At 38.3% G+C, this 15489-nt stretch overlaps 1 protein-coding gene across 16 annotated transcripts in view; it reads left to right on the plus strand.

The window, feature by feature from the left end:
* TENM3 (teneurin transmembrane protein 3) overlaps window positions 1–15489 on the plus strand; it is a 1604633-nt gene that overhangs the window by 1220226 nt on the left and 368918 nt on the right. For all 16 annotated transcript variants that reach the window (XM_060778662.2, XM_060778660.2, XM_060778663.2 and 13 more), the window contains one exon: window positions 3916–4215. In XM_060778662.2, the coding sequence (XP_060634645.1) occupies window positions 3984–4215 (232 nt within the window). In that variant the 5' untranslated portion in view covers window positions 3916–3983. The remainder of the gene's footprint in view (window positions 1–3915; window positions 4216–15489) is intronic.

Genomic DNA, 15489 nt, shown 5'->3' on the forward strand with positions numbered 1-15489 from the left:
AGAGCTGAGGAATTGCCGTGAACCAGACACAAGTTAAAGGAGCCAAACACAAGTAAAAGGTCCAAACAAGGTTTACTAAAGTAACAAAAAGAGCTTAGAAACACTTAACTCAGTGTATCTAGCAAGAAAGCAAAGTCTGTAGCAAACTGCTATGCAAAAAACGTAACTTGAAGAATAATCCGGATTATACTGGAATATAATCCGGGATAACAAAAAACTCAAGCAAACTGCTTAAAAGTCACAAAGTTCATGAAACACAAAGTAACAAGGTGGAAGCAAACAAAAACAAAGTCAGAAAACAGTCCAAAGTCGAGGCACGTCCAAAAGCAGAAGTTAGGTCCAGAACACAATGTCGTCCAAAAAGCAATCTGGAGTCAGCAGGGAAGTAGAAGTTAGCACTTACAGGATTCCAGTCAGTAGAAGTGTGGAAACACAGCAATCTGCAGTCCCAGGACCCAAGGCAAAAGTAATGGCAGCAACAAAGTCCCAAGCCCGAATACAACACTTTGCCTACTGCAAGTACCCAATGTCTGATACCTTCTTTTATCTTATAACTCATTATCGGATGATGAACTGCTCTCCACTCTGTCTTCATCACTCTAAGCTGCTTTAGTTTCCACAGCTGCTCGCCACCGCCCGTCCCTCCAACTCTTCCAGCGTCTATCAAGACTTAGATCACCCCATGTATTACCAGGTTGCCAGTCTCCCGAAAACCCTTCTAACTCATCACTTGATGTGGGTTGAGTACATATGTCACTGATCTCTTGTACATGGGTCCAGTCTAGCCCATCCTCCTCTTCGTTACCACTCTCAGTCCCATCACTCCCCGTGAACCCCATGAAGTCTTCCTCCTCAGATGGAGCATTAAGTATTTCACGGATCCGCTTCCTTTCCCGTTCTTCATCTGACTCTTGCTCCCGAGTAACCCGCTTCAAACCTCTACTCCCGTCTCCCTCCTCCTCCTCCATCTCAGAATCTGTGAAACCTTCGAATGACTCAGTATCTGTAGGTGTCATGAATATCTCCCTAATTCGCTTCCTTTGCTGCTCTTGCTCCAACACCTGAGCAGCCCTTTTCCCCCTTCTACTACTAGTTGTAGCTTGATCAGCACACTCTACTACAACAGGAATCTTCTGTAAGTATTGTTGATAGGAAAGTTCCCCCTTTCACTGAAGCCTCTGCACTCCTCCATTCTCCAAGAAACTCTCAGGGCCATTGTTGGGTAGTTCATAAGGTTGCAGTAAGGAAGGGAAGAGTGATATGCATCAGCAACATGTGGGATTTATGTTTAAATGTTTACTTTTTAAATTATTTTCAATCATTTATCATAAACCTAACACCATGTCAGAGTGAAGGACCATGCCTTTTTAATTGTGTGCCACTATTGTGTATGTTCTACAACGACAGGAGAAGTTACGGATCTGAAGATTCTCTGAACCCTGCTGTTAATCTGGATCTCAACAGCAACGAGGGGCAAAGTGCTCAAGTTCTCCTCCTCTGTCCTGATTCAGATTGGGTTTCTCAAAATTCTCATAATTTTGAATAAGGAAGGAAAACTGACATATTGTATGCTTCATACTAGAATAAATGTTTTAGTTTATTCTAAGGCCAATCTAGCATACTGTTTGCTCCATGGTCAACCAGGTGCTTCAAGATATTCACAAACAGGACTTGAAAACAACGCATTTCTGAAGGACAGCCAAAACAGCATCATAAGTGTATATCAACTAATTCAGAGATTAGTGGAAAAGAAGAGAAAATTACACAGGGTTAAACCATGGGAGGGATGCGCAAACACATAAACAAACATTTTTTTAAGGACTGAGTGTACTCAATACAGTAGATATAGAATGCTGCCTAACCACTGGAGGAGAAATAGAGAAGGGCCATATGGAGTTCTGTGGAAGTAGGGCACTGTGCTCTTTTTAATGACAAGACAATTGTAATCTGTGCAATTGCTGTTAAGCTTAATAAACTTCCTCCAATATTAAACTGAACATTGTAGCTCCTCTATAATAGGATTGGCCTGTTCAACTGGCACATAGAATTAGCCTGTTCAACTAATAGGAAATCTGTCTAATGGCAAAGAAGTAGCCAATTTAAATGTGAAAAAATACAGATTTTATGAGGCAGTAAATTAACAGCATGTCAGCCATTTCCTTCTCTGGCAATCTATTTTCCTGATTTTTGAGCAAAATTCCTTAGTGACATTTTTATACATTGAAGGTGAAGTACGCCAATGACAGATGCTTTGCAACTTTCTTGTAAATCTGTTCTTGTTAACATCAGGGAGTCAATCTGATCTTGAAGCAAAAACTGGAATGAAACTCCATTTTGTCCTGAACCAGAATGTGTTTCAGAACAAAACTGGAGGATAGGAGGAATCATTTTGCCAGTTCCAAATAGGAGCTGCCTAAAACAACAAAACATCTATTTAGATATACTCACTGATTTATTGACTCCATCAGAATCAGAAATAGCAAATAAAATATTAAAACAGTTATTTGAGATAATATACATTGATTTGTATAATTTATATTCTTCAATGACTGGGTTTGAAATCTGTTTTCCATTCATGGCAAGTGTTTGGTCGATACACAAGTTTCATCAGGGAAAGGAAAAACCTGTAATACGATGCATTATAATCCAATACTACTTCTTCTTCCTCCTCCTCCTCCTCCTCCTCTTCTTCTTGACACCACTAAATATACAGCTGTATTTATTATTATTATTATTATTATTATTATTATTATTATTAGAAACACAACAAGATTCGTACACAGCAAACAAGATCACTCTGCTGGCTGTTGTACTGGATCACATGTTAGACACTTCCTAAGTGTCTAGGACTGTGTCATGCATCGGTGAATAATGCATGCAGATCCTAGTAGGGTGGCCTTTTGCAACTAACAGATGGTAATTTTTGTCAGCACCAATTGCGTTTAAGTGCAGGCCAAGATCCTTAGACACTGCACCCAGTGTGCCGATCACTACTGGGACCACCTTTACTGGCTTGTGCCAGAGTATTTGCAGTTCGATTTTTAAATCCTCGTATCATGTCAGCTTTTCCAGTTGTTTCTCTTCAGTCCTGCTGTCGTCTGGGTTTGCAACATTGACGATCCATACTTTGTTTTTTAACACAATACCTCGCTTTATTTCCCCAAAGGGAACTTGAAGCGTCTTGACATAAAAGCATTAGTATACAATTTAAAATATACAAATATACATTGAAACAATAATTAAACACAAACAGCACTAAAAAAATTCAAGTTAAAATCCATCAAAACATATTAAATGTTAAAAACATGTTCAGAGTTATTCAAAGTTATGTTACATATTTATGCTAAAGCCAATTCAAAACAGACAACATACGGTATCTATCAAATTGTCTTTGTATGAATAATGTGCTGAGAATGAAACATGCAAAAATGAAACAAATATATTTGAAATGTTAACCTAAAACGTTGCAAGAATATAGGGAATCGTTTTTTATTAAACAGAATTGAACTGGTTGTTTAGGTATACAGAAATGACTAATGAACTTGTATTGGCATGAACCAGAATCAAATCAGAACAATTTTAGTAGCATTTGAATCTGGAAGCAGTGTTGTTGTTGTTGTTGTTTTTTACAGTATGGCCTGGCTGTACTAAACTGGCATGACCACATATATAGTAGTGGATACTGCTAATGGTGTTTATTTTAATATTTTGGTCCAGAGGTTTCTCAGCAAACCTAACAATTATACTACGAAATCATTTACTCCGTTCTTTTTCAAATTTGGTTGTGTCTAAAAATCAGCATTATTTTGTCTGAATAGGACTTTTACCCCTAGTAATTACCTAACTATTGATGCATATATGATATTCTGTAAATATATACATAAATTATATATAATCTATTTAATCCTCTTACAGATGAAAAATCGAATGTAAAACAGAATTTCAAGCAACCTGGCCTGATGTGCATACAGAAGTAATGAAGCATGGATGTGAAAGAACGCAGACCTTATTGCTCCCTGACAAAGAGCAGAAGAGACAAGGAGCGGCGTTACACAAATTCTTCAGCAGAAAATGAAGAATGCCGGGTGCCTACACAGAAGTCCTACAGCTCAAGTGAAACTCTGAAAGCTTTTGATCATGATTCCTCCAGATTGCTATATGGAAACCGAGTAAAAGACTTGGTTCACAGGGAGTCAGATGAGTATAGTAGACAAGGTAGGTATGCTGTTGTAATGCCATAACACAAATATTTTCAATTGAAATATATAGTACGTATATTTGGAGGTCCACTTCTATGTGTCAGACTTACCATAGATTCTGAAATGGTTGACATTTCTCCCAGGCTACTATTGCACTAGTTTCACACTTTAACAAGCTGGGAGAGAGCTCTAAACATGATAATCTCTCTCTTAAAAAAAAAAAGAGAGAGAGAGAGAGAGAGAGAGAACCTGATCTCAAAGGTTTGTTGAGAATGTTCTTTCCCCTATACTTATGCCAAGTCCATAGAACAAAGGCATTTCAAGAGGCATTTTTGGGAACATTTGCACAATGCTTACTTCTGAGATCAGACATAGTCATGCGATGCATCCAATTCTTTAGAGCCACATGGAACAAGCATTTCAATCCTGGTTCCTTGCCAGCCCAGGCAGCTGGTAAAACAACTGCAAAACTATTTTGGCACCCCATATTGTTGTTCACTGTTGCAAGGAAACAAGATTACTATGGTTTACAGAGCATTTTCACCACTTCCATAAGTGAGCTGCCATCTCCTTACAGGCTGTGAAAAATCACAGCTTTTATTTCCTCTGTAGAGACCTCCCTTCAAGGAATTTACCACACTGACCACTGCTTGTGCCAGAACGTAAGCACTGATATTTTTGGGTCATGGTCTGTCACAAAACATAATAGATAAACAGGTGCCTTATGCTTCCATCAAACTCATAAATAGCCAAATATGTGCAAGAAGGAGTATGGTCAGATGTAGAACAAGGCTTCTGTCTTTGTAAAAAGTAGAACAGAAGAAGTATTTTAAAGCAGTGATTCTCTCCAGTTCACAATTATTAAAGTTGGAATAGTTCTGTTCTCATTTGCAACTTACCACCCTGGTAGATAGTAAAACAAAAGCAGATAATTTGGGGGAGTGGATGAGCTATAATGGTCTTAGGACTAAGGAAATATTAGTTGGAGATGTAATTTACAAAAGAATAAGCAAATAAATACACACCTTGAATCCCATTTTGGTTGAAATGTGAGATATAAATTTAATCAATAAAAGAAGTAAAAAATATGTTTAATTGTAAGTTTTTTCCCCTTCAGACTCCCAACATGCCACAAATTACTAATGTAATTATTTGGGGTGGGGGGGGGGGGTAGTCAGTTTTGTGGGCTCATTCAAAAATGTTTTATGTGACTGACCTTCACTTAAATGTCTGCTTGTTCAACTTTAACTTCATATGTCTTTCCATAATATTCAGCTACTAAAGTGGCTATATCATTCATCTGTGGCCACATTATAACGCGCTTATTATCAATCTGCCCTTCCTCCAGAAATACTATTCTTATCATAAACCCATTTTTGGATTATGTTATCTTTTCTTCTAATAAATGATGCTTAGAAGCAGTTTGCAGTTTGCTCCCTCCAATGCCAGGAGTTAAAGATATTTTTGTTCGATCCCCTTAAAGCAGTGGTTCTCAACCTGGGGTCCCCAGATGCTTTTGGCCTACAACTCCCAGAAATCCCAGCCAGTATACCAGCTGTTAGGGTTTCTGGGAGTTGAAGGCCAAAAACATCTGGGGACCCCAGGTTGAGAATCACTGCCTTAAAGCTTTTGGGGGGTTTCATTTATAAACCAGAATCCTATGAACCCAGAAGTGGAATGCAGAGTCTTGAACACATCTAAAACATGGTATGTTTTTAAAATAAAAAATGTTCTAAATCTAAGAAGTCATTCTAGTTCTAAGACCATTAGAATTTACATGGCATTAATAGTAAAAGAAAGAAAATTAAAACTGTATTTCACTGAATTTAGCTGTGTATAAAAGTCTCACAGACGCTTTGAATCTCCCTTGGGAGAGAAGAAGTAGGATATTCATCATCATCATCCTCCTCCTCCTCATCATCATGTGTTATGAACTGTTTTGTGTCCCCTTTTAGATAAAAAACCTTATATATTTTTTGATAAATTCAGTACAAATATAGAAAAGCGAAAACAAGTACCAGAAGTTGACTCACATATGTGCATCTTGAAAATAAATCCCCTTCATTCACATTTGAGACAATTTGGCTACACAAAGTCCATTCACAGTTAGAGGTACTTGCAGTGTAAAAATAGGTAGAAGCAGGGGGCCAACAATGGTTGCAATTTCATTTTCTGTATTGCTGGCATACATAGCATTGTGTAGCTATGCATACCAAAACAGGCATAGCAAAAACTCACGGTGATAGTTTGAATGGAAAATATAGAAAACCAGAAAGTCATTTTTCAGAATATTCCTGCCATTTAAATAAGTGGATCTAGACCCTGATTAGGACTAATGTGCTCTTGCCCTACGGGAACTTCCAAGACAATCCTGTTTTGTCCCCGATCTATCAGTAATACTGATACTGAGAAGGCATCAGAAGTCCTAGTAAATGATTAGCTTTCACTAGGATAGTTTCCAAGTAATCTAGATTATTAGCAGAGCAGCCACAGGCAACTTGATCAGAATACAGCACACTGTCAGAAATATTTTTTACAAATCAGTAATCATTATATTAAGCATTACAAAATGCAGTCTAGCTCATCAAAATGAGATCCATATTATGAGCAATTGTTTTAAATCATTACATGAATTTATAGGATCATTAATGTTGGTCTAAAAATGGTTACTCGCAGATAACTTGTGAACTGCCCCATAGCCTAATATCTCAGAGTGGTGTAATGTTAAAACAGTATTATGTAATTCAGACAAAAGAGCAGTGTTAAATATAAAGACATTATTGAAACTGTTCAGTGTGTTGGGGTGACTGTGAAAATGAGGAAAATATTTGCCATTATGACAAAGACATCAGAATGAGCACCAGACAAATTCCACTGAGGAGCAGATTCCAAATAAGGGTTACCGTGGCTCAGAATGTTGTCTGCCAACCCTCATACCTCAAAGACAGATTGGAAGGAAAGCCGTACGTTTCAAAAGGGGGAAAACCTCAGTTTTTTATTTAAAATCACACACATATTGCCCTTTGGTGAATACCTTTGGGACAATTTAAAATAAAAATTCTTTAGTGTAGAGTATATCTGGGTTACTTTGCAGAACTGGCATGACCCAGATTCTGCTAACAACAACCATTAGCCTTGAGAAGCCACTGACATAATGTGCGAGATGTTGATATGTTAGAGCACAAAATCGGCAATTTTAGGGTTCCCTGCTCCATTCTAGCAAGGCTCTTGTCATTCTAGACAACTATTTTTAAATTACACAGCCCTCCAGAACTGGGAATGGTTCAAGAGCCAGGAATTATCCAAATGCCTCTCTTTAGCCAATGCACTCCAAGATGTAAGAGGTAGAGACAACTATTTAGAGAAGCCTTTTAAGAATATCAGTGGTCAGATATGTGTGTTATCAGCTTCCTGAAACTCTGTGTTGGATCTTAATAACCATATTCTGTGACACTCAGGGAAATTGTCTATGCAACATCAGTCATAACTACTTCCTCCAATTTATTTGCTGTCCATCTGATCAGAGCATTTAATTTGCATTCTCATCTCTCCCCCGCCCATCTCTCTTGTTTGTTCATTACAATCTCCCTCTGACTAGGATAGATATGTAATTTTCCTTTCTTGAAAAAGATAGCTATTTTTATGCTAAGCAGACAGTGGGTGGCATTCTTTTAGTGGCATGTATGCACATACATGTGACCTGCATACACATATGTTCATTTTAAATAGGAACCAGAAGGCTATCCACCAGAGTTGCCAGGTGTTTGCCTTAAAAATAAGGGACATCGGAGGGAGGGGGCGGTTCTGGAGGCAGGAGTTCTGGGACCTTGGCCAATGAAGACCCTGCCCTCTTCCCCCTCACCTGAGCTCCTCCACCTCTTCAGCAATTGATGTTCCTCTGCCCCCTCAGGTGAGGAGGGGGCAGAGGGACGTCAATTGAAGATGAGGAGGAGGAGGAGTAGGCAGACTCGGAGTCCGTCCCCTCCTCGCCTCCTCTTCCTTGGCAATTGTCCCTCTGCTCTCTACTTGCCTCCTGGGACAACAATTGCCTCCTGGGACAACAAAGAGGAGGAGGAGCTCGAGTGATGGGGAGGAGGGAAAGGGGGTGGAACCCTCATTGGCTGAAGCCCCAAGATGTCACATCCAGTGATTCCCCCAGGGCGTGGGACATTCTCCAGAAATAAGGACTGTCCCTTAAAATCTGGGGCACTTGGCAAGCCTGCTGTTCACTTGCACTTGACTCCATCATCAAACCTTCACACATACTCTGCAGGTGTTAAGCCTGAGATTGATTACTTTTGCTGATGCTTATTGGTGCAAAGGGAACAAGGGAGGCAATTCATATAATGAATTATAACTGTTCTGGGCTCTTAGGAGAAGAAAGGAGAGTGCACCCTTGTTTCTTCTACTCCAGTGAGCTGAATCCAGCTGCTGATTCATGGTCTGAATTTTTTTCACGATTCCTCTCATCTTCCCTGTTGGGCAGCAGCAATAGTCCTTCCCAGAATGTGACAGCTGCCAGAAAGGGGTGAAGGAGCGGGAGGCCATAGAACTGCATGGGCAAATGTAACACACTAATATAGGAGCTTAGCCAGTATGTGTCTAGCAGCCAGATTTCACAATAAGGGTTGTCATATCTCCCTTGGACCAGCAAAGTGTGCTCTGTGGGCCAGCCCACCTCTTTCTATGACCCCATTTGTTATTATTAGTTGCTCCAAAATGCCGCCAAACCTCCCTGAGAGGTGTGGAAGCAATTTTGCCACATTACACCTACCCCAGGACCCATTTTATTTATAGATTTTCCAGCAATTTCCTTTTGTAAATAAAGCTTCTCCTGAGACTAAACAACTGGAGCGGGTGTGTGTGTGTGAAAATGACAAAATACCCCCATGTCCTAGGGTTTGTTAGGGTAAAAATGGGGTAATGTTCTCCAAGAGGATAATTTACACCTCTAGCCATTGAAAGCTCCCCCCCCCCCCCCGCCGTGTTACTTGGTACCATCTGTCTGTACAGCAATCTATGGCATTTACAATAAATTAAGTAAGCAAGTAAACTTTATTATGGTCAATGACCAGATCATAACAGGGGGACCCAGTCCCGCACATCCACATCAAACCCAAGGGGTTATATACTTCAAACTTCAACAAATTTTAAAATCTAAGCTAAAAACCACATACAAGTAGTTATTAAAACCCAACTCAACCCACAAGATCATCCAAAGGCAGTCTAAAGAGAGGTGTAAATTAATAAATTCAAGATTCAAAGAATGGCAAGCACACACACATGGCCCTGCAGACACCTATGCATACACGATGACTTTTTCTACACTATCTTTATATCCCAGGATCTGATCCCAGGTTATCTGCTTTTAACTGGCTTCCATGGTAACACTGCATATTGTTGCTATCAGATTTGGGAAATGGGTTGCATTCAGAAACTATTACTATTGCCAAATATTTTGGCACCCCAACATTGAGCTAAGAGGAACCCATTTGGGGTCAGGACCCACAGTTTAAGAAGAGGTGTTTTATATGAAAGCACATTCTTCCTTTTAGCAAGCAGAGGCAACAGTATACATGGTATTTCAGTAGCTGAAGAACTGAAATGCCAATTCCAGAAATGTTTTTTATATGGGTATATGGGTTTATCTAGCTTGCCATTTGGTATTTTAAAGGTATTACACGTGGTCTTCTTTTGATACTTTTTTTAGCAACTGTAATTGCTATCTGTAGGTTTGATAAACATCACATTTCCCTTGGCTCCTTCCACACATTACCCTTGGATCACTGCATGAGTCATCATAAGCTAAAAAGAATTTGATTTTCATTGCTTGCCGTTTTAAGTGGTCTAAAAACAAAGATTTTGTGCTGAAATATTAATAAGAAATTTAATAAAAGATAATTTTGCAAACTATTTTTCATTTATGCATTTTTTTGCACATTGATTTTGGTACCAGCATTAGTATTTTCACCAAGTTTATACAATATTTCCAGTAAGCAAAGGGTGATTGATAGCAAACAGTATACACTGTTTAATTTGAAAACAAATATCTTAAATTACTTACATTTCCAAATTCATCTTTTGCTCAATACAATGCTCCCCCTCCACGAAAATATATTTTATAGTCATTTTATAGTACTGCAAAAAGTTAAAACATTAATCAGAATTTCAGTGTTTAATTAATTTGAATCCAAGTTTATTACTTTTTAAATATTAGCTATGCAATGTGATTCATTTGGAGAACAAAATTATAAATCTTATTCAGCTACTATAAATGTCAGTTTCAGCATTAAAAGATTTAAGTGATCATGATTTTCTTTCCTTCAAACTTTAAAACCCAGTATTTAAACAGCCAGGTTAAACAAACCTTTCTTAACATACCAGATCCTGCTCTGTCCCTATCTTCTTTTAAATTTCTTGACTAATAATTTATCGCATAATCTTGACTACTTTACTTGAAAGCAACTTTTTTTGTTTCCAATGTAAGTAAGATTCATTTAAGACGAACTGGGCTTGTTTGGGGTTTTTTGTTTTTTGTTTTCCCGTTTTGAGTTGAGAACTGACAACAACAAGTAATATTCAATGTCAGATGGGGCATTATTTGTGTATAGAATAAGGAGTAAAACCCGTGCGGAAGCGGATATTAAAAAAACACAGGCTTTCCCGGGGAGGGTGGCTACGTGCTACATGCCATCCCAATTACTATCACGATGGCATGCAGCCACCCCAAGGCCCCCCAAAATTAGCCCTTAAAATAAAAGAAAACTTACCTGGTCGCCATTATGTTCCTCCTTGCACCCTCCTGGTGCAAAGAAATGATGTGCTAGTAGATAGGAGGAGACGAGGACTCATCCACCACCACCCCCTTTTCCGGTCTCCTGGTGCATCATTTCCTCATGCCAGGAGGGCACAAGGAGGAACATAATAGTTGTGAGGTAAGTTTTCTGTAATTTTAAGGGGTTATTTTTGGAGTTTGGGGAGAAGAGGTGGGTGCCCTCTTGGTTTTTTGGGCTCCTGGGACCTGAAAAACTGATATGGCTGTGTGGATTGGGCCTAGAGATTGCTAGACACAATCCCTCTGCCCAATCCACACAGGGTCCACTTCTGGTAAGACCCGGATCTTACCAAAGATCTGGATTTTACCGGGTGTTTCATTAATTTGGAGCAAATTAATGCAAATGCTTTGTTCCTAATTAATTTGATTTTACTAATTAATTCGGTTTTACTGGAGGCATTGTTTGGACGCCTCTGGTAAAACTGAGACCCGGTTTTTGGGCCTGCCTGGATGGGTTCTCTGTTTGATATCCTTGGGTTTAACTCTTCAACAATACCAGGAGTTGTTCTGAGGTTCTGAACTAGGAACATACAGACTGTCTTTGTTCCTTATTTGTCTGAGAGTCTTAATCAGTTGATGTTTACAAAGCATTATGAGCTTATCAGGTTGATAGTAATACCTGTATAAGTTCTGAGTATTATTATCAGTGTGATTAGATAAGAAGGTAATAGTGGACTGGTGCTCAAATCTTTCTCATTTGTATAAATGCACTGTAAATTTGGAAAAGCTACATATATTATTACTTTCAAGGTATTGTGTAAAATTAGACAGATCTTTATTAAATCTATTAACATCAAATTATTGACATAAATGTCATTTAAAAGCCATTTCTGACTGTTTCTTTGAGATGTGTTTGAGAAAAATAGATAAATGAACAGAAGATTCATCTATTTTTCTCAAATACAAAGATAGAACAGTTTCTTTTTGTTGGGGAGAGCAGTTCACTTTTCAATAAAACTCTTTTGTATGGCTTTAGATAAGGCCATTTTTCAGACAATAACATAAAGGGAAGGAGCAATCTCTTTCCTTAAATAGGTCCTGCATAGTGGGTCAAAGCCTGTTACTCCTAACAATACCTGCACACCTTTCCTCCCTCCTTTCTCACCTTTTACCTAAAGAGACAGGGAGAACTGAACCATAAGAGAAGGAAGTGAAGAATATTATATAGTTTCTTGTTCTGGGTGTCTCACTATCTTAAATAAAATTCGGAATGGCTGTAGCATATTTTTTTTACTGCTTTTCACTCCTGTTCAAAAGCAAAAAGACCAGTACTTTTTTTCACCGGGGGCGGGTGGGATGTTAATGTAAAACTTCTGGTTTTGTGGGGGAAAAGACACAAAAATAATTCCTAACATTTTCTCTAAATGACCTGAAAATAACCAAACATACAAAAACCCATAATACTCCCACCCAATGAGGATAAAAGGTTTTAAGGTGTTTTGTTAAAACATATAATAAAAACATTTATTCATTTTGTGTCAAATAATTTATTTTGTGAAATATTTATGCCTCCAAAGCAAAAACTATGTGTTAAGGAACCCACACCTCATCATTGTGGTCACAAAAAGAACTTCTGAGTGGGAAGTTAAGTGGGAAGAGGGAGAGACCTGTGCTTGCTGAATCTCTCCCACACTGTCCTGAATTGCCTTTCAAAAACAGCCCTTAGACAATGTTGAAAGTAAAAGAAAAATGCTTTACTTCAGCAAAGACAAAGGATAAGCAAATGCAATTGAAAAGTGCAAAGGAAAGCAAGGAAGTCTTAATCCAGACACAAATTAAAGTCTCTTACGAAGTCCAAAAAGAAACACCAGTCTTTTATTAGACAACAGACAATGAACTAAGTTCTTAGCAGCAGACACAAAGCAGATTCCATTGGAGTGAAAACATCAGTATCAGGGTTGTTGTTTCCAGTGAAACTGCTACTGATTTATAGCCCTGAATTCCCCACGCAGGAGGTGCTAGGGTGTCTCCCAATTAGCTCAGCATTTTTAGCAGCTATCCTAGCTGAATGCCATCTGTGCTCTGTCTCTTTTTGTCTCTCTAGAAATGTGGGCACTTTCAAACCCTCATCGTCTGATTCTTCTTCTCCCTCCAATTCCTGAGCACTTCCCTGCTCCCCTTCCTCCTCCAATGAGGAATCCCTAACACACACATAGGGCACATCTACAATCACCACTTTGCTCAGTATAGACTAAATGCTGTATGGGGCTGAACTCGGTTGAATGAGAGTAAGGACACCTTAATACGGCCTTGCCCTGGGTTAACCCAAGTTGGGGGATCAGCACAAGTCCTGCCCCAGTTTCAGTAACCAACCTGACCTTCCCTAGATTGAGGAATTAAACACCCCATTAAGATATGAACCAGGAACTACCAAAGAAAGAAGGAAAAAAAGAAATAAAATTATCAGGCCTCTGCAAGATGGACAGAACTCCTTTAGCAGCCCCAGATCTTTTACAGGTTTAGGCAAAATTGATAGCAGCTCAGAACTTCATTGGCCATGCACAGCAAAGTTGGAGAGAACAGCTTTCACAAATTGCCACTTACAGCCAGTTTAAACTATGTTGGTGTAATGTAAATCACACATAGTTCACGTTTTGTCAGCCCACAAACCATCTTGCCAGAGAAAGAAAATATGCCACAAAGATGATCAATAAAGAACAAATAGTTTACTCTTCGTAACACGGAACAAAATATTTGCAATCATGTGAACAGTTACATTGACTCACACACAATGTCCTTTTTGAGAGATATAAACGGTCTTTCGGTTTCCATGTGAAATATCGCCTTCCAGCAGCTGATGAAGCAAAAACTCTCTCTCTCTCTCTCTGCAAGCACCTGCACAGCTCAAGCCGAAAAATGAAACTGTTGCCAAAATTCCTAGCCTCAGCTAGCTTCCTGGGTGTGACCCAACCAATCAGCTTTGTGCTTTGCATTTTACATTTAACACACTCACTAACTGATGTCTTACATGCTCCAACAAACTATATGCTTCTTTTTCAGACCTATACATGGGCCTTGGGTTTAAGAGCTGTAGTTTGGAATCTACCTCTAACCACTACTCTGCCAAGGAAAAAACCCAGTATAGACAATCTTTATATAATTCAGTAAAGATAACACAGACATATTTTTCTGACTATATACTTTTTGATTCTCTGGTTAGATCCATAGGTTGGAGAACTGTGATGTTAACATGTGTCTATGTTCAACAATTCAAGATAATATGATTCCAATTTACAGTTTAGAGATTGAATGGGATAAAGTATCCCAAGTTAGTTTTCCATCTTCATATTATCTTGGAAGCATGTATACTCAGATAACCTTGTAAAATTACAACTTTATTAGAAGAACTTTCCATCCCTTCAACTTCACAGTATTTACCTCCTAGATCTAGACTCAAACCTAAATCCAATTACTACTTCCAGCTAGAATAAACCTATTGAATCAATTGCTAAATAATAAGTTAACAGTTGTGTCAGTTCTGTTCCTTCAGGAGGTCTACTGTAGTTAAGATTAACATAGATTTAAGCTGTAGACCTTGTACAATAACTTTAGTTTTGTCTAGAGTAAGCCTTTAGTACAAGAACTATTTTTTAAAATGCCATAGTATTTCACAATGCTTTTACAAATACCTCAATCCTTGTAGTCCATAAGGGTAATTTCCAGGTTGTGCTCGAAAGCTCTTCCTTCAAGGCAAATAATAATTTTCTGGTTTGAATGTAAGTTATGATACCAAATTTTCCTATTCAAATCCACTCTATTTGGATATATTTACAACCAAATGTTGTTATACTGTTGCAAATGCAGAACGTATCTTGTCGTTGTTAAATTTACTGTTGTAAACTTAGAGCGTATCTTGTCATTGTTAAATTGTACTGATGTGCAAGAGTTCAATGAATGTGCAGATAATCTTAGACTTCTAAGTACATAGCTTGGTTCCTGTTTAAACAATTGATTGTTCACTAATTCATCTCCAACAGCCTTCACAAAGTTTACTTACCAGTATGGCTGTTTACTGCTGTGATCCTTGCTTCTTGTCCCTCCATGCATTTTTGTTCTGTTACTTATTCACAACTCACTGATAAGTACTATTTGATTTGTAGCTAATTGCAGCAACTGTTTCTAATTATTTATGACTGTTGTAGTCAGAATCTATTTACTATTCTGACTGGAATAAAACTGATTGCAACAACTGATATGACCACAGCAATAAAGTAATTAACTGGCATACTTGAAAGCTGTCTAGGTCTGGAACAGAAAGCCCCTTAGCATTTCATTAACCATCCATTCTTCTGTTCATGTCGTTCTTCACAATCCCATTGTTTTGGTGTTATTTTTTAAATTGTGCCTGTTTTGCTACTTTGAAAGATTTACAAAGATTATTTAAGATTTACAAGATTTAAACAACTTGTCTAGAAGGATGATTCAAATGCATACCAGCACAAAAACTTTGAAAAA

The sequence above is a fragment of the Anolis sagrei genome, chromosome 5, assembly GCF_037176765.1.
Source record: "Anolis sagrei isolate rAnoSag1 chromosome 5, rAnoSag1.mat, whole genome shotgun sequence".
NCBI lineage: Eukaryota > Metazoa > Chordata > Lepidosauria > Squamata > Dactyloidae > Anolis > Anolis sagrei.